At 37.5% G+C, this 20,129-nt stretch overlaps 2 protein-coding genes across 3 annotated transcripts in view; both read left to right on the plus strand.

The window, feature by feature from the left end:
- GLG1 (golgi glycoprotein 1) overlaps positions 1 to 20,129 on the plus strand; it is a 155,239-nt gene that overhangs the window by 27,727 nt on the left and 107,383 nt on the right. The gene's annotated exons all lie outside the window — the stretch shown is intronic.
- LOC112836911 (phosphatidylinositol N-acetylglucosaminyltransferase subunit P) lies at positions 19,248 to 20,050 on the plus strand. The gene has a single exon (XM_025888892.2). It carries the CDS (start codon positions 19,398 to 19,400, stop codon positions 19,782 to 19,784), a length of 387 nt encoding a protein of 128 aa, XP_025744677.1. The 5' UTR covers positions 19,248 to 19,397; the 3' UTR covers positions 19,785 to 20,050.

Below are 20,129 nucleotides of genomic sequence, written 5' to 3' on the forward strand. Positions count from 1 at the left end.
TGGACAGGGAGACAGCTAGAATGAACCCTGTGGTACTAGAGGCATCGATATGAATAAAAATTACTTTTTAACATGTGTGCCTGTACATATAGATATGAATAGATGTCTGTGTGTATATACACATATGGAGATGCATATGTACTTAAGAATGTATTTATGTAAAAACATAGGAACACACACACACATCTACTTTATGCATTTTCTGGCTTTGCCTGCTGAAGCGATAACACTCCAGAAGCAATGAGCACATCTAGCATCTGGACCTTGGCTTCTAAATATCATTCTCCACTAAAAGGAAAGAGAGCTCCTTGGAGAAGTGAGTGACTTCAGGGCTAGGATTAGAAAAGTACAAGAGAGCCTAGGAGACTTCTGCTTTCTGGGCCGATATGTAAAGTGCTTTGAAATCATCACTCCTATCACAACCCTGAGATCACGGCCTAAGCCAAAATCAAGAGTGGGGCACTTAATAAACTGAGCCACCCAGGTGCTCCCATTTTTTTTCTTTTGATTGCATTTTTGCCTCCCCCCAGTCTTACTTTAGAAATATTGAGTCAGTAAAAATAACACAGTTCTAGGGGCGCCTGGGTGGTTCAGTCGGTTAAGGGTCTGCCTTCGGCTTAGGTCACGACCCCAGGGTCCTGGTATGGAGCCCGGCTTCAGGCACCCTGCTCAACAGAGAGTCTGCTCCCTTTCTCTCTGCCCCTTCTCCCACTCATCCTCTCTATCCCTCTCTCTCTCTCTCAAATTAATAAAATCTTAAAAAAAAAATAGCATGGTTCTAGAATTGCCTTCCTGCTACACCTTTTATCCCATTCCCTCCCTTCCATTTTCTTCCTGCACATTCCTAGGGTAGCCAGTCTCCGTTTTTAATTTATACTTTGTTTCTTTATGTACAAGTGAGCAGATACATGTGTATTTTCTTATTTTCCCTTCTTTCTTACCCAAAAGGTAGTGTAGTTGATACTCTTTTGCATTTTGCATTTTTTCATTTAACGTTATACTTGGAAATCACTTTAAATCAATTCATACAGATCTTCCTTAGTTTATTCAGCTACTTTCCTATGCACGAGTATAAAAGTTATTTCCCATATTTCACACTTATGAACAATCTTCCCTAAAAAGCCCTGTACTTACTTACTTTAATATTGTTGGAGTTAATGTTCCTAGAAGTGCAGTTTTGTTGACTTTTGTTACTGCACCAGCAGAATATAAGTTCCAAAGCAGATTAAAGATTTTTGAAGTTTTTGGGGCGCTTGAGTGGCTCAGTCAGTTAAGCGGCTGCCTTCGGCTCAGGTCATGGTCCCAGAGTCCTGGGATCGAGCCCCGCACTGGGCTCCCTGCTCGGCAGAGAGCCTGCTTCTCCCTCTCCCTCTGTCTGCTGCTCTGCCTACTTGTGTTCTCTATCTCTGTTAAATAAATAAATAAAAATCTTTAAAAAAAAAGATTTTTGAAGTTTTGTACAATTTATTTTTCACCAACAGTTGATTTTTGAAGAACCTGTTAATAGATGACTCCCCAGCTACTGCTATTGGGTGATGTAACCTGACTGAAAAATTCCACCTATCTGAATTGCTTTAAAAGTTAAACATGCAAAAAATTGAAAGAGGAAGCCTCTCCTTATCTCAGTAAGCTATGTTCAAGTTCATAAACTTACTTTTAAGTCACAAAACATTATATACTATTTCATAATTATTTTTCTTAGTTAGTTCTTAGTTGTAAGTTTTGGGAAAAGATTGTCCTGTACAGTTCTGCGAGTAATAGAACTACAAGCCTGTCACTTGTTAGGAAAAAAAATCTAGACATACATTAACAACACTTACAGTTTTAAAAATTGGTTATTCATTTATTTATTTATATTAACATATAATGTATTATTTGTTTCAGGGGTACTACAGGTCTGTGATTCATCAGTCTTACACAAGATCCTTGATTTAAAAAACAAAACCGTCACAGCATTTGTAGTTAGTGTGGCTTTGATTCTCAAGGACTTCCTATAATGAACTGTTGCTTTTCTCCTACCCAATCTTTGGATCTTCTATTTTCCAGATAGGCCTAGAAAAGCCTCACTGGGATTTGTTCTTATCCGTACTAAGAGCAGCATTTTCAATTTAGTTCTTTGATTTAGCATCTTTAAAAGCCTTTAGGATTTAGATCTGTGTTTTCAGAAATGGTGCAGCGTGAGATTCAGCTGTTCTGGAAGTGTTATGCTAATACCTTTACATGAAGATCTCTTGAGTTTTTAAAATAGTTTACGCATTTAATTTCTCAAATCCTGGTATATTATTAGTACTCAACATTCCTGAGGCAGCCTTGAACCCTCTGATTCAGGATCCTAACCCATTTATGTGGATTATTAGAAACTTGCTCTTTTTAACTTCCAAACTCATTTTATGAGGCCAGCATTACCTTGATCCCAAAACCAGACAAAGACCCCATCAAAAAAGAGAATTACAGACCAATATCCTTGATGAACATGGATGCAAAAATTCTCACCAAAATACTAGCCAATAGGATCCAACAGTACATTAAAAGGATTATTCACCACGACCAAGTGGGATTTATTCCTGGGCTGCAAGGCTGGTTCAACATCCGCAAATCAATCAACGTGATACAATACATTAACAAAAGAAAGAACAAGAATCATATGATCCTCTCAATAGATGCAGAAAAAGCATTTGACAAAGTACAACATCCTTTCTTGATCAAAACTCTTCAGAGTATAGGGATAGAGGGTACCTACCTCAATATCATAAAAGCCATCTATGAAAAACCTACAGCGAGTATCATTCTCAATGGGGAAAGGCTGAGAGCCTTTCCCCTAAGGTCAGGAACGCGGCAGGGATGTCCACTCTCACCACTGCTATTCAACATAGTATTAGAAGTCCTAGCCACAGCAATCAGACAACAAAAAGAAATCAAAGGCATCCAAATCGGCAAAGAGGAAGTCAAACTCTCACTCTTTGCAGATGATATGATACTTTATGTGGAAAACCCAAAAGACTCCACCCCAAAACTGCTAGAACTCATACAGGAATTCAGTAAAGTAGCAGGATATAAAATCAATGCACAGAAATCAGTGGCATTCCTATACACCAACAACAAGACAGAAGAGAGACAAATCAAGGAGTCGATCCCATTTACAATTGCACCCAAAACCATTAGATACCTAGGAATAAATCTAACCAAAGAGGCAAAGGATCTGTACTCAGAAAACTATAAAATACTCATGAAAGAAATTGAAGAAGACACAAAGAAATGGAAAAACGTTCCATGCTCATGGATTGGGAGAATCAACATTGTGAAGATGTCAATGCTACCTAGAGCAATCTACACATTCAATGCAATCCCCATCAAAATACCATCCACTTTTTTCAAAGAAATGGAACAAATAATCCTAAAATTTGTATGGAACCAGAAGAGACCCCGAATAGCCAGAGGAATACTGAAAAAGAAAAGCAAAGCTGGCGGCATCACAATTCCGGACTTCCAGCTCTATTACAAAGCTGTCATCATCAAGACAGTATGGTACTGGCACAAAAACAGACGCATAGATCAATGGAACAGAATCGAGAGCCCAGAAATGGACCCTCAACTCTATGGTCAACTTATCTTTGACAAAGCAGGAAAGAATGTCCAATGGCAAAAAGACAGTCTCTTCAACAAATGGTGTTGGGAAAATTGGACAGCCACATGCAGAAGAATGAAACTGGACCATTTCCTTACACCACACACAAGAATAGACTCCAAATGGTTGAAAGACCTAAACATGAGACAGGAGTCCATCCAAATCCTAAAGGAGAACACAGGTAGCAACCTTTTCGACCTTAGCCGCAGCAACTTCTTCCTAGAAACATCGCCAAAGGCACAGGAAGCCCGGGCAAAAATGAACTATTGGGATTTCATCAAGATAAAAAGCTTTTGCACAGCAAAAGAAACAGTCCACAAAACCAAAAGACAACTGACAGAATGGGAGAAAATATTTGCAAACGACATATCAGATAAAGGGCTAGTATCCAAAATCTATAAAGAACTTATCAAACTCAACACCCAAAGAACAAATAATCCAATCAAGAAATGGGCAGAAGACATGAACAGACATTTCTCCAAAGAAGACATCCAAATGGCCAACAGGCACATGAAAAAGTGCTCAACATCGCTCGGCATCAGGGAAATCCAAATCAAAACCTCAATGAGATACCACCTCACACCCGTCAGAATGGCTAAAATTAACAAGTCAGGGAACGACAGATGTTGGCGGGGATGTGGAGAAAGGGGAACCCTCCTACACTGTTGGTGGGAGTACAAGCTGGTGCAACCCCTCTGGAAAACAGTATGGAGGTTCCTCAAACAGTTGAAATTAGAGCTACCGTTCGATCCAGCAATTGCACTACTGGGTATTTACCACAAAGATACAAATGTAGGGACCCGAAGGGGTACATGTACCCCAATGTTTATAGCAGCAATGTCCACAATAGCCAAACTGTGGAAAGAGCCAAGATGCCCATCGACAGATGAATGGATAAAGAAGATGTGGTATATATACACAATGGAATATTATGCAGCCATCAAAAGGAATGAGATCTTGCCATTTGCAACGACGTGGATGGAACTGGAGGGTGTTATGCTGAGTGAAATAAGTCAATCAGAGAAAGACATGTATCACATGACCTCACTGATATGAGGAATTCTTAATCTCAGGAAACAAACTGAGTGTTACTGGAGTGGTTGGGGGTGGGAGGGATGGGATGGCTGGGTGATAGACATTGGGGAGGGTATGTGCTACGGTGAGCGCTGTGAATTGTGCAAGACTGTTGAATCACAGATCTGTACTTCTGAAACAAATAACGCAACATATTTTAAGAAAAAAGGAAAAGAAGAAGATAACAGGAGAGGAAGAAAAGGGGAGTATGTCAGAGGGGGAGACGAACCATGAGAGATGATGGACTCTGAAAAACAAACTGAGGGTTCTAGAGGGTAGGGGGGTGGGGGGATGGGTTAGCCTGGTGATGGGTATTGAGGAGGGCACGTTTTGCATGGTGCACTGGGTGTTATGAACAAACAATGAATCATGGAACACTGCATCAAAAACTAATGATGTAATATATGGTGATTAACATAACAATAAAAAATTAAAAAAAAAAAGAAACTTGCTCTTTTTACAGAACTTTCAGGACCAGGACACATTTACCTATTTTTAACTAGTTAAAGATTACTTAAATACCTTGTAAGACCATGTCATCTTGGCAAAAAACATTGTTTCAAAGGTCTTTTCTTAAATCTTATTTTAACTGGAGAACTCAAGATAATCGATGTAAAGGGAGAATTTGGGGAGCATTTAAGAAAACCAAACCAAACCATTACCTCCAGACTAGGTAACTTTTTGCGTACTGAACCACAGCAGAGCAGAATAGGAGTACAAGTTCAGAAAATGCTCCCATACTCACATAGACACCCTATGTCCTGACAGACATATGGATTATTCAAGTAATACATACATAGTTTTAATACATGATTGTAGAAGTCAGAGTGCTACCAGGTATATAATGGAAAACTGTAATCTCCTATTTTAGCTCTCCCCACTTTCAACTCTTTTAGCTCTTTATTCTTGCATTTACCTAATTTTTAAGTAGAATATTTATGCTGTTCTCTTGTTTTTTTTAAATATTAGACATTATTGATTTCTTAAAAACGATTTACATTTAGTCCTCCTAAAGCACACTTGACAGTATTTACTCTGAAATTGAACTTCATAGAGCAAGAAATCCTACAAAGCCACAGGATAAAATAGTCTCTGTTGCACCATAGTCAGTATTCAGACAAGTCTGTAGCTGTAGAATATGGCATTAATTGGCTGAGTTTTGTAGAAAGCTTTTACCTACTTTAATGAGATCAATTTGGGTCCATTTCCTTTTTGTCTCTCATTCTTATTCATCAGTCATGAGTCATCAGCATACTCATATAAGTAAACAGTTTTTCAAAAGAGAGATTAAACTCATTGCCACTTAGGGCTGGTTGGTTAAAAAAACAAAAGCAAACAAAAAACCAACCTAAAGTTGAGTTTTATTCATTCTCTTCGTTTTAACAAGGAACAAATCTAAATTCTTGCTATAAGAATGTTTCAGTGTGAAGTCAGAATACTTAGAACAAGATATGTGATCCCCCTACATTGGTTTTATAATTTTCATTGTTATATTTGAAATTCTAGTTACAAATTACAGTCCATTATCTATGTTTGTTTTGCATTGCTGGACCCATAGCCATAGCCCATTTTAACATGGCCCAAAAGAGTTCTTTGTTAGAAAATATTTCTAGAGTCTGCCTTTGGTGATTTCCTTTGTGATTCAATTTATCAGAATAGATTTACTTAAAATTGTGTGAATGTACTTTTTAAATTGGTAAATGTTTTCTTCGACAAGGAACAGCTAAGGGTATATATATGGTCAGTTTGACAGATTTTTCTGAACTGGCATTCAGTTATTAAGTTTTTTTTAGTAACTCCTGAAAACACCATTTATATAAAACTCAGCAATGAAGGGATTTTTCCTTTTATAAACAAGTACATATTGGGCAGCACTAATACAAAAGCTGTTGCTTTAGCCTTGGCATTTTACTGATCTTTAGAGATTCATTTCTCTTTTTTGATGTTTATCAGAACCTGTATAGGCTTTGCAGTTAGCGAAGTGAGCAGGATAATCCGCAGATAGTTATTTTTTGTGTATTTTTTGTTGAAGCCCAGGGTTGTGGAGGGTAGGGTCCCATGTATAGAGTATGATAGAAATCATTAGAAAAAATGATGTGACCTCAGTAAGATCTCAATGTCGGTTTTTCCTAAATTAGAATTAGTACATGATTTTCTCCAAGAAATAAAAATAAAAAATATTTCTTCAGCCACTCATTTAGGTTCCTATGCATAAATAAACAGAACCTTGTCAAAGATTATATTATATCTTTATTTAAAAAAATTTTTTTAAAGATTTTATTTATTTATTTGACAGGGCGACACAGCAAGAGAGGGAACACGAGCAGGGGGAGTGGGAGAGGGAGAAGCAGGCTTCCCACGGAGCAGGGAGCCCGATGCGGGGCTCGATCCCAGGACACTGGGATCATGACCTGAGGCGAAGGCAGACGCTTAACAACTGAGCCACCCAGGCGCCCTCAAAAATTATATCTTAAATGAAAAGAATAAAAAATAGTTTTTCTTCACTAAGCTTTATTAGTTTTTTTGGCTTAGCAGTTCTTGTTAAAGCATTTTCCCAAACCTGTTAAATTAAAATCTGGAATAGATCTGTTCTCTAATTTCTTCAGCAACCTTGTTTTATGAAGCACTCATTTATGCCCGTTTATATCTTAGACTAGAAATTAGCAATCTACAGCCCATGGGCCAAACCCAGCCTACAGCCTGTTTTTTCTGTCTCTGGACGTAAGAATGGTTTTTACAGTTTTAAAAGAAGACACCAAGATTGTAGAGATTGTATGTGGCCTGCAAAAACTAACAGTAATTATGAATGTCCCTTTATAGAACAAATTTAATATATAATATGTAATGTACATACAGCTTTTTAATGGTTTACAGTCCATCCGAATTAGAAAAATGTTTTGCTATAATTTCTTTACATAATCCTACATTTATTGTAGGAATTCACTGAATTTGTCAGTTTTTATTTTGGTATGAACTTTTATCAATCAGGGCCAAATGTGTATGCATGACACTGCAGACTTTCATTTAATTAGCTTGGCTTTTTTAGAGACAGAATGTGCACGGTGCACAAGTGAACCAGCACACTTATGCTTGCTTTCTTATGCGGGTGTGTACATTTTTGTGATACTGCTTTAGGGGTGGTGATGAATTTGAATATTGCCATTTCTCTATTGGTGTGGCATTTTCTCTTTGATACCTTTACTGCATAGTTATTTCCTTGAGGCTGTATTTTGATATTAAATTGGGTTGTGTATGTTTGGTTTGGATGAGAGTTTTAATACTGGTAGGTAGCTTCTGGCAAAAATTCCCTGGTTGCCTGGTTATAATGCTTTGTCATTTATCTTATTTTATTGACTATAAAGCATACTTTTTATTTTTCACCTTAACATTTTTGAAATCAGGATGCTTCTTAAATTTTATGACATAATTATGATTGGTAGAGTTTTTTCCTCTAGTGATACATGAAATAATGGTGCATCTTAAAATCAATAAGGTATGGCTTGTATATTCTACTCATTTATAATATCTGTTAGGTGCTTCGTTTTCTTATGCCTTATGTTAATTCCACCCCTTCTAATTTTGCTATTGCAGCCAGAATTTGTTATTTTGGAAATTTTTCATCATTTAAGGGTTTGCTTTGAGGGTTATTTAATTCTGAGGTTGGTGTATTGATTTAGATCATAAGCACCATAAACCATATCTAGTCAACATAACAATTTAGGAAAATGAACAGTTAACATAGAGTGTTTTGAGTAGTACAGTGTCCTGATCGGTTACTGTTAGTTTAGTTAACAGATGGCCTGTAGGCTGGTCTTTAATATTAGTTACTCTTTTGCTGAATAGACTGTAGAAGAACATTAACTAGAAAATCTGTTTAGTTTTAGCCTTAGCTGAGATTTTCTTGAATGCTTGCAACTGGAAACACGCTGTGAATTTATAGTAATATCTTGTTGATGGAAAATAATTAGAAATTACATAGTAATTGTTTTAAGACCTTTTAGTGTCTCCCAAGGTGAGCCACTTTGTATTACAGAGACAGTAATTTTTTAAAAACCTATTTCAATGGAAAATCACAAGTCAGTATTTTCAAAAAAGGCAAGCCAAATAAAAGTAGAAAGAAGATCAAGATTAATGCCAACTTTAAATATACAGGCATAAGTTTTTTATTTAAGTTAGTGATTCCAAGCCCTTGTTGCACCTGGGGTGATTTTTAAACTATCAGTACCCACGTGTCTCTGGTAAATTAAATCAGAATGTCTGGGAGTGGTTGCTGGCATTGAATTTTTTTAGCTATTGTATTACAAAAGCAGCTGGCATTGAATTTTTTTCATTCTATTATTATTGTATTACAAAAGCAATATTTTTATAGATTACCTATGTATTTAGCCCTTTCTTTGCTCCTCATGCCTTCTCGCATCTCTGATCTTCCATCTGGGACCACTTTCCTTCTGCCTACAATACATTCTTTAGAATTTCCTTTAGTGAGGGTCTCCTCGTGGCCAGCTGTCAGGTTTTGTTTGTCTGGAAAAGTCTTTATTCTACCCTGTTCTTAAAAGATATTTTTGTTGGTTCTAGGTATCAATTATCTATTTCTGGGTAACAGACCATCCCAAACTCAGTGACTCAAAAACAACAACTGCTTCCCCATATATCTGTAGGTTAGCAATTTGGGCCCAGCTCAATGGGATGGCTTGTCTCTGGTCTACATGGTATCAGCTCAGCTCATTCATGTATCTGTGGTCACTTGTCAGGTTACCTGAGGGCCAGACAGTCATGTGTCTGGTGGTCTGCTATAGAAATGGCAAGTTCCAATGCACAAGTACTTTTCAAGCCTTTGCTTGTATTTGCTGATTTCTCATTGACCAGAGCAAGTCCGGTCGCCAAGCCAGATTTCAAAGAGTGGTGGAATTAGACTCCATCTCTCGATGGGAGGAGTGACAGTGTCACATTTAAAGGTGTGTGGGGTGTGCATAAAGAAATGGGAGAGATTTATGGGCTTAAAAAAAATCTATCACGATATAGAATTTTAGGTTGGAATATTTTTTCTTTTAGCACAATTTCTTCTTTCCACTGTCTTTTGACTTTCACTGTTGCTATTGAGCAGTCAGTTCCTATGGCTTCTTTTCAAATATTCTTTATGTTCTCTCATTCACTGTGATTTGTCTAGGTGTGAATTTCCTTTTATTTGTCTGGCTTTGGTTTTATTGAGTTTCTTTTGATTTAGTATCTTTTATCCATTCTGGAAAATTCTTAGCCATTATCTGCCTCTGCCCCACTCTTTTCTCTTCTTCTTCTAGAACTTCAATTAAGTTAGATTTCTTTGTGTTTTCCCATGTTTATTTTTTTATTTCTGTGAAGGTTTTATTATATACAGAGTGGGGAGAGGGCTCAGTCCCCGGCAGCCGCTTTCCTTTTGGCAACCAGGACTTTGCTCAGCTCCTGTTGCTTCCTCTTGGCGTGGATGTGTGTCCCCAGTCTTTTCTTTCTTTCTTTCTTCCTTTAAAAAATATTTTAATTATTTATTTATTTGAGAGAGCGAGCACACGCACAAGCGGGGAGGAGGGACAGAGGGAGAGGGAGAAGCAGGCTCCCCACTGAGCAGGGAGCCCAATGCGGGGCTCGATCCCAGGGCCCTGAGATCATGATCTGAGCCAAAGGCAGAAGCTTAACCAACTGAGCCACCCAGGCGCCCCTTTTTTCTTGATGATCTTGAGGGCATACTTGTCATTGGAGACTTTGAGCAGCTCCAAGGTGATCTGCTTGTATGAGGCGAAGCCACATAACTCTCTGATCATGTCCCTTAGGAATCTGGTGTGCGTGATGAGGCGTCCACAGTGATGGCTGTGCCTTAGCTTGCTCATGTGGCCCTTGTTGAGGCCCATGACCATTGGGTATCACAGAACCATGGCTGCTGTTGTATACGGCTCCACTTTATTAACTTTTCTTCGTGCTACATTCTGAGTAATTTCTTTTGACTTACCTTCCAGTTTACTAATTTGCTCTTCCATTATGTCCAGCTGCTTAACTCCTTTTCTTTTTTTAAATAGATTTATTTATTTATTCGATGAGAGAGAGAGAGCGCGCGCGTGCATGCGCACAAGCAGGCAGAGTGGCAGGCAGAGGGAGAGAGAGAAGCAGGCTCTCCACTGAGCAGGGAGCCCAACGTGGGGCTCCATCCCAGGACCCTGGGATCATGACCTGAGCTGAAGGCAGATGCTTAACCGACTGAGCCGCCCAGGTGCCCCAGCACATGCATAGACTCATTCCTTTTGTCTGTATATTTGTGCTTATGCCAATACCACACTTTTTTTTAAAGACTTTATTTATTGAGAAAGAGAGAGATAGAGCAAATGGGGGGAAGAGCAGCGGCAGAATGAGGGAGAGAGAGAATCTCAAGCAGACTCCACACTGAGTGCAGAGCCTGGCTCGGGGCTCGATATCAAAACCCTGAGATCATGACCTGAGCCACCCAGGTGCCTCTATCACACTCTTAATTACTGTTACTTTGTAGTAAGTCCTGAAATCTGGTATAGTGTCTTTTTACTTTCTTTTTCACAATTGTTAGACTCTTCCAGTTCTAGATCTGCTAGATCACTTTTTATGTTTTACTGTTCCGTAGAGATTTTGTCAGGTTTGTCTCATTTCTTTAACTCTTGTACTATATAAGGTTCCATTGGACCCAGTTTTAGTTTTTGAGTTTCTTTTTTGAAAAATAATATTTGTGAAGATTGATATCATGACCTTTATTCTTTCAAAGAACAAAGAAAAATTACTTTCTATCTTGCAGTTACTATAGGATGCATTAGACCTTTTATAATTCTAAGATACCATGTTTATAGTTTAGGCTTTCATTCAACACAGTTGAAAATTCAGAATTTTTCATTTTCTGCCCATAATGGCAAAGAGAAGAACATTGACAGAAGAACATATGTACTTCATAATTATATGAATTAGGAGAGAGATGTAAAGAGACAAATAGCAGCACTGTAGATTTATGTATTTTGATACGGTAGCCACCATATCAAAGGCTATATGAGGCTATTGAGCACTTTAAAAAGTAGACTTGAGATGTGCTGTAAGTGTAAAATGTACGTGGGATTTCAAAGACTGGAAAGAGAAAAGAAATGTAAAATTTCTCAATTTTTTATATTGTTACATGTTGAAATAACATTTTAGCTATATTAGGTTAAATCAAATATATGAAAATTAATTTCACCTGTTTCTTTTCACTGTTTTAATGTGCCTACTAAGAAATGTAAAATTACATATGTTGCTCATATTACATTTCCGTTTGGCAGCACTGGTCCATACTCTAATAGTACAGAAGCAACATTTTGGACTGAGTATTCAGATGACAGTATCCTGGGTAAATTTTCTGAAACTCAAAACTCAGTGGGTGAACAAATTATTTCTAAGGATAAAAATGAAATATATTCTTATCTAATTAGTTATTCAGCAAGGTCTTCATCAAGTAGTATTTTATGACAAGTATCTAGAACATCTTTTGCTGGAAGAATGTGTGGCAGCGTTTGTATATCTTTTATGATGTTTTTGCACCAAAATTTACTAAACAAGTGGACAAATGCAGAAGTCAGGTGTGTATACAGAGGTTAATAGAAGGATAAAGGTGATGTAGAAATGAAAAATATTCTGGGGCGCCTGGGTGGCTCAATCGTTAAGCGTCTGCCTTCAGCTCAGGTCATGACCCCCGGGTCCTGGGATCAAGCCCTGCATCAGGCTCTCTGCTTTGTGGGAAGCCTGGTTCTCCCTCTCCCACTCCCTCTGCTTGTGTTCCTCTCTTGCTGTGTCTCTCTCTGCCAAATAAATAAATAAAATCTTAAAAAAAAAAAAGAAAAAGGAAAATATTCTTTGGGTTTATTATCCTGATTGGTTTTTATTAATATATAAATGAAAATGTTTTGCAGTGATAGAGCAAAGAAGAAGCAGTCCTGTATTATGAGGTATCAAAATTTTAAAAACTATTGCATTTTGATGATGAAAGTACAAGAAGCAGCAGAAATAATGATAAGCTGGAATCTGTTAGAGATGTATTTGAAATCTTGGTGGGGAGTCTGCTTCTCCCTCTCCCACTCCGCCCTCTTGTGCGCTCTCTCTCTTTCTCTCAAATAAATAAAATCTTTAAAAAAAAAAAAAGAAATCTGAGATCAGTATTTATAAGATGGATATGTTCTAGGTTTGTCATTGACAGCTGATAAACAGCTGGGTATGTATACCTTCAAACCCAGGAAAATACAGAATAACTATTTGGGTTTACTGTATTAAAAGGTATATTAAGATTTCTATTAAAGTTTTCTACTTTTACTTTATTCTACCCTAAATTATTCATGAAGTATTTAATATAAAAATGGTAAATAATGATTTACATAGGATTTTTGTAGTTTTCTGATGATTCTGGTGATTACCTACATGATTTTTCTTAGTATTCTGAAAGTTAATTATGATTATTCTATTATCTCTGTCAAATAGTTCTGATAGTTTTGATAACTGAAATCTTTTAAGATCTGTTTCTTTGTCTTTCTGTTCTCATTCTAGGTGTCTTATTTCACAGTATGTTTAGTTATTTTTACTGTATGCCACTTATTGTCTTTTGGGAAATTATTTGTAGGAATGATTTGGGGCCTAAGGTAAAAGTGCTCTTTCAGAATGGATTTTTATTTGCTTCTGTCAGGCTCTTCTGACCACTACCAGTCCAGGACCACCTTTTTTTTTTTTTTTTTTAAGATTTTATTTATTTGATAGAGAGACAGCGAGAGAGGGAATACAAGCAGGGGGAGTGGGAGAGGAAGAAGCAGCCTTCCCGCTGAGCAGGGAGCCTGATGCGGGACTCGATTCCAGGACCCTGGGATCACGACCCGAGCTGAACAGGCAGATGCTTAAGGACTGAGCCACCCAGGCATCCCCCAGTCCAGGACCACCTTAAATCAGTTTCATAGTCTTGAGATTTTCTGAGATTGCCAGACAGTACAAATCTGTGGAGGGGATGGTTTACTTGTAGTTTGCCCTTGAGAGTGTATGTAGCCTTTTGAGAGTCCAACTTAAGGGAGGAGCATCTCTTATTAGACTTTTTGCCTTGGGCAGATCTTGGCTTTGTTTCTGTCCACATACCCTTCAAAAAGGAAGACCCATTTTGATAGGTTTAGCAAGTACCTTCAAGGCTAAAATAAAGTTTTGAGTTCTCCTATGTTTTGGGGTATCCCCCTTCCTTTCAGCACTGGCTTGGCAATATCTACAATATTGTTAGCTATTAGTTGCTTTTAAGAAGATTTTTTAATCTTTTAACATTTTTAGTTGATTGTGATTTGAGGATCATTCCAAATAATCTAACCCACAAGTGGATTACCACATCTGTTTTTTTTTTTTTTTAAGCTTCCTATTAGTTTACCTGTACACTAGGTTTAGGATACTCTTGATTAAGCAAATAGAAGATACATGTAGAACTATAAGAATTAAATAGGTGGGGAGTCAACATTTTAGGAGGGAGAGCCCAGGAGTCATTAAAGTCATTGGGTGTAATGTTCATTTCAGTTTAATCAGACAAAAACTTGATTTTCTTCAGTTAATAAAAGGATGAGACAAAATATTTTTGTTATCTTTGGGGCTTTTGAGTTGGTCAAATATGTTTGTGGTTGTGCTTATCAATATGGAAAATTGAGGTTTGGTTTGAAAAGAAATGATTACTAAAACCCTCACTGATGGCTGCTTTAGTGCCTGGATGACAGATCATTCATACTCATGAGTTGTGACATGCCTAGTGAAAATGTAAGGTTCAACCCTTTTTTTTTTTTTTTAAGATTTATATGTTTGAGAGAGAGAGTGCACATGTGCAGGTGCACACGGAGTGGGGAGGGGCAGAGGGAGAGGGAGAGAGAATCTTAAGCAGACTCCACACTGAGCATGAAGTCCACACAGGGCTCAGTCTCATGACCCTGAGATCATGCCCTGAGCCGAAACCAAGAGTCGGATGCTTAACCAACTGTGCCACCCGGGCACCTCTAAGGTTCAACTCTTATATCAACCTATTTTGAAGGAAGCTTAATCTAGTAATTTATATTTATTTTAGGGTTCAGGTTTGCATTTTTTGTTTTGTTTTGTTTATAGTGAGTCACTTTTCTAAGCTACCTTATATGCAGCAAAGCAATTGTAATTTGACATTCTCCAGTCTAAATCTACAGGTGAGATGTAGAAGGATGTCATCTCATTATTTTGTATTGTACAGACTTTTTCTCTTGCACTAAAAACAAATCTTTCATACCCAATTATTTTCTGTTACATTTACAGCTATGGTATAGCTAGGGAAATGACTGTTTTTTTCTTAACACTTAACAAGTAGCTTTGCTTACTACTCCTCTTTAAGAATGTGGTTTATTATTTTGCTCTTGACTATACAGGCTAGGAATTAAGGTATTTAAGTAGGAAGATCAGATATTTTAGTAACTTATAGTAGGTTGTTGCTATTATTCTTGGCCCTGGTGGTCTCAAATTAGATATGTCTTTTCTTGAGCCACAAAACAAATGGTTTAGAGCAGTGTGTCAGAGACATGGCAGAAGGTAAATCAGATGTGTGTGGTGGTGAATGGGAGCTTGAGAGCTGGTACTTATGTTCCCACTCACATTGAATCTTGCAGTTGACGAAGGCAAAAGAAGAAATTAATTAATTAATGTAATTGTGTCATAAGGAATGAAATTTTTGCCCATTATGTGATTTGACAACTCTTTGTGCCTTGTAACATGCTTTGGTTTATTATGCATTAAAGTCAACACTGATGTTTACATTTTGCACAGTGAATTATGTCAAGGATCATTGTCATCTGAGATAGTCACTCTAAAGTCAAGCTGGAGTTATTCCAAGCATTGAATAATTCACACTGCTATGAATTGAAAAATTGAGTGTGTTAATATTTATTAGGCTATAAACATTTAACCATATTTTTACATCAGTGATCCAGTTCCAATGTTAGGAAAATATGAGCAAGTTCTGTTCCTGTACTTGTCTTTTTGTTTAATACACTTTTTTTTTGTTTGTTTCTCTCTCAACTCTTGCCTCCTTATAGTAGTTGCAGCATCAACTGCTACCACCAGCATCCACTAAACTATTTTTTGGTTAGTTTCCTTTCACAGACCTATCTCTGAGAAAAATTGGATGACTTCTTGGGCGCCTGGGTAGCTCAGTTGGTTAAGCGACTGCCTTCGGCTCAGGTCATGATCCTGGAGTTCTAGGATCAAGTCCCGTATCGGGCTTCCTGCTCAGCAGGGAGTCTGCTTCTCCCTCTGACCCTCCCTCCTCTCATGTGCTCTCTCTCTCATTCTCTCTCTCAAATAAATAAATAAAATCTTAAAAAAAAAAAAAAAACAGGATGACTTCTTTCCAGGATTACCTACATGTAATCAGCTTCTGGGTCTTCCAGAGAGGCAGGCATTTTATTTTTAATAGTTCTACAGAACTCATTTGATTTGTTCTTCTGTGAGACTATCATTGAAATACCTTGCAGGATTTCAGCATACTATAGCTGTAGCCAGAGATCTGTTAATAGAATTTGTGTAATTTTGAGATATAAACTTGTAGTTTGCCATCTGCCCATTAAAAAACAGATGAGACTTCAAATAAGCAGGTGAAAATTTAGTAACTCTTCCAGGCCTTACTGAAAAATGTAATTTAGAGGGCTGAGAGATCCCAATTGGGATCTAATCACCCATTGTGATTAGAAAGATAAGTGATATGAAAGTATGTCATGTTACTTTTGGAAGACACTAGGCAGAAGTTGTTCTTCGGAACTAAACAGGCCCATTTGCCAGACTGTAGAATAATAAGCTTTAATGTCTTAAAAGAAACATAGTACATGTTTCCTTTTCCGCCATCTTGGAGTCTGTGGAGGCCTGCTGGGAACAGGACTCCTATAACGCCAAATAATGTCTAGAACACTGTGGTCCAAGGCCATTTTTGCTGGCTATAAGCGGGGTCTCCGGAACCAGAGGGAGCATACAGCTCTTCTTAAAATCGAAGGTGTTTATGCTTAAGATGAAACGGAATTCTCTCTAGGCAAGAGATGTGCTTATGTGTACAAAGCAAAGAACAGCACAGTGACTCCTGGTGGCAAACCAAACAAAACCAGAGTAATCTGGGGAAAAGTAACTCGTGCTAATGGAAACAGTGGCATGGTTCGTGCCAAATTCTGAAGCAACCTTCCTGCTAAAGCCATTGGCCACAGAATCCGTGTGATGCTGTACCCCTCAAGGATTTAAATTTAATGAAAAGTAAATAAAGGTGTAGATTTGTAAAAAAAACAAAACAAAACAAAACAAAAAAAGATAAAAGTACTATGTTTCATTTTCCTGTATCCTCTTAAATTTTACTGGGTGACTCCATTGCACTTAGCATTTAGTGTGTCTCTTTTCTTTTAAAGAAATCCAAATACCATTGGATTTCTTTAAAAGAAAAGAGACTTTTACTGTGTTGTCATTACAACTTTAGATAAACATGGGCTAGATCAAAGATAATAAAATTATTCTAATGTTTCCTTCACCTTTGTTTTATCTGAGTGAGATTTAAGTAAGAAGTACATGTTCATCAGGGCACCTGGGTGGCTCAGTCGGTTAAGCATTTGCCTTCGGCTCAGGTCACGATCCCAGGATACTGAGATCGAGTCCTGTGTCAGGCTTCCTGCTCAGTGGGGAGCCTGCTTCTCCTTCTGCCTGCCGCTCCCCCTGCTTGTGCTCAGTCTCTCTCTCTCTGTCAAGTAAATAAGTAAAATCTTAAACAAAAAAAAAATTTCATGTCACTAAATCAGTTAAGGGTTATGATTCTTTTGTGGTAACAGGAAGCCCTATCCAAACTAGGTTAAGCTAAAAAGAGAATTTGCTTTATATAACTGTAATAAAGAATAACATTGGCTTCAGGTTTAGCTGGATACTGGAGCTCAACCTCTTATCTGGACTTACTTTTCTCTTCCCTCTGCTTTTGGGTTGGCTTCCTTCATAGCCTCTAACTGGTGGCAGGATGGCCACAGTAGCTCTTATTCCTACTCCATCTATGCCAGCATTGTTTGCAAATGTTTTATTGTTTGTCATTGTCTGAGTCCCTGAAACACTTAGGAATGTTGCATGTATAGTCTGAGGTTGGAATCATTTGATATCTCTTCCCAGGAATGAAGTCCCACCTGAAGTGCTGGAACAGAGTAGGATTAAAAGTGGGAGAGACAAACAGGAGCTCAGTGTATTGGAAGCAGTGACTTTTGTCTTTGGGAGTTTTCTGAGGTGACCCAAAACAAGATCAGTTCTATGTCCTAGGGAACTCTACTGTTTTTACTTCACTTCTTTCATTAGAATAAAGAGATACCTGCCGTTTTGCTCATTTCACATCCTAAAGAGCTGGCGTCATACATCACTGAACCACTGTGAGCTAGGCTAGAGCTGAGGGAGATGTTCGCAACACAGATGACTTACTGTGTTCTTTCCACTGAAAAACAAAACACAGGAGACAAAAAATTCTATCTGAAAGGCAAGTCCAGGAGGCCAGTGCTCATGTTTCATACCATGAATTATAGATCTCAGCTGTTAATCAGTCCTCAGTTCTCAATAAATTGGAGAACTTTATAATAACGAAGTTTTAGTGTTTTGCTGATTTAAACAGTTTTTAACCTCTATGCAATCATATCTCTTTATATTAACAATAAGAATTTAAAAAGCTTTCTAGTCAGATATATTATTAGCATTTTATAAAAGCAAGGAGAAGTAAATGACATTTGGGCAACTCACACTTCATTTCCTCAACAAAAATAAGCTTTGTCCCGCCCTGCCCGCCCCCCCCCATTTTTGCCACTGTCCTACCATCCTTTATTTCTTGTGTTAAATAGTTGACAAAGCTATACTACATTATCTGCTGCTTACAGATCAAAAGATAGGATTGGATCCCTGTGGTATAGGATATGTCATTTTAGTCAAGATTTTCTCCTATAGAAAGTTCAGAACACTAGGTTTTGGAAGACTATTGAAGAATCTGGATTCTTAGACTACCTACATTATTTTTCCAGGCAAAGACATTTTTCTTTTCTAGCTTCTTAAATATTTTCTTAACTGACATTTACATTCTACCTGTGATTATATATATTTTTCATTCACACCTTAGTAATATGTATTAGGTTTAAAATAATTAAGATTTAAATATTTCTGTTATTTAATTTTTTGTAGGTTGTTTTTATTTCCTAGCATGAAGACTAAACTGTGAAGAAAAATTTTGTTGTATTTTCTACTTCCCAGCATTTATTTATTCACTTTCTATATTCTAGGTACAAATTTAGAGTCAGGAATACTCTTTCTGCCTTCGCAGACATTTCTGTCTCATACAGTGTAGACTGTGTGATACAAAAGACAGTTTGGAGTAGAAAAACACATGGAGGAAAAAAAAGTAAGTCCTGCTAAGAGCTTATTTAAATCATCTAGAAAATGAGGACGGCCTGGATTAAAGCAATGACAAAAGAAAGAGAGATTGACTTAGTCTGAACAACAGTGAAAAAAGATGACTTGGGGGGGGGGCGGCCAAGGGGGCGACTTAGAGACTCGGCCTTTTCTTTAGTTCTTCCTTTTCTCGCCCCCGCGGAGGCTTTCTGGAAGGGGCCTGCGCGGGGGACTTGGAGCTGTAGTGGCCGAGCTGTCAGGAGGATTGTCTAAAGCCACAGGGAAAATGGTGGAAAATTCACCGTCTCCATTGCCAGAAAGAGCGATTTATGGCTTTGTTCTTTTCTTAAGCTCCCAGTTTGGCTTCATCTTGTATCTCGTGTGGGCATTTATTCCTGAATCTTGGCTAAACTCCTTGGGATTAACCTATTGGCCTCAAAAATACTGGGCAATTGCATTGCCCGTCTACTTCCTCATTACTATAGTAGTTGGTTATGTACTCTTATTTGGAATAAACATGATGAGTACCTCTCCACTCAACTCCATTCATACAATCACAGATAACTATGCTAAAAATCAACAGCAGAAGAAATACCAAGAAGAGGCCATCCCGGCATTAAGAGATATTCCTATTAGTGAAGTAAACCAAATGTTCTTCCTGGCAACTAAATAACTTTATGCCAAAAACTAAATTGTATGGAGACTAACACCGAGCGTTTACTATAATTTTTTATATAATAATTTTGACCATAATTATTTTGACTCTCTCTCGTACCCAGTATTGAAATGGAAACAAAGTAAGTTGATTCTTTTAGATTAAGTTATATTAATATTATAAAAGTTCTTGAGTATTAGTTATTAATGAACAGAATAAATAAAATACTGCATTACCATATAGCAGACTTGTTAAAAAAATAAGTATCAGTAAAAACAAGAAGTCCCTCCAAAAAAAAAAAAAAAAAAAAAAAAGATGACTTGGGAGAGCTTGTTACAGGACTAAGATATGAGACATGCAGGA

The sequence above is a fragment of the Callorhinus ursinus genome, unplaced genomic scaffold, assembly GCF_003265705.2.
Source record: "Callorhinus ursinus isolate GAN/ISIS: 27379988/994484 unplaced genomic scaffold, GSC_fseal_2.0 scaffold37, whole genome shotgun sequence".
Taxonomy (NCBI): domain Eukaryota; kingdom Metazoa; phylum Chordata; class Mammalia; order Carnivora; family Otariidae; genus Callorhinus; species Callorhinus ursinus.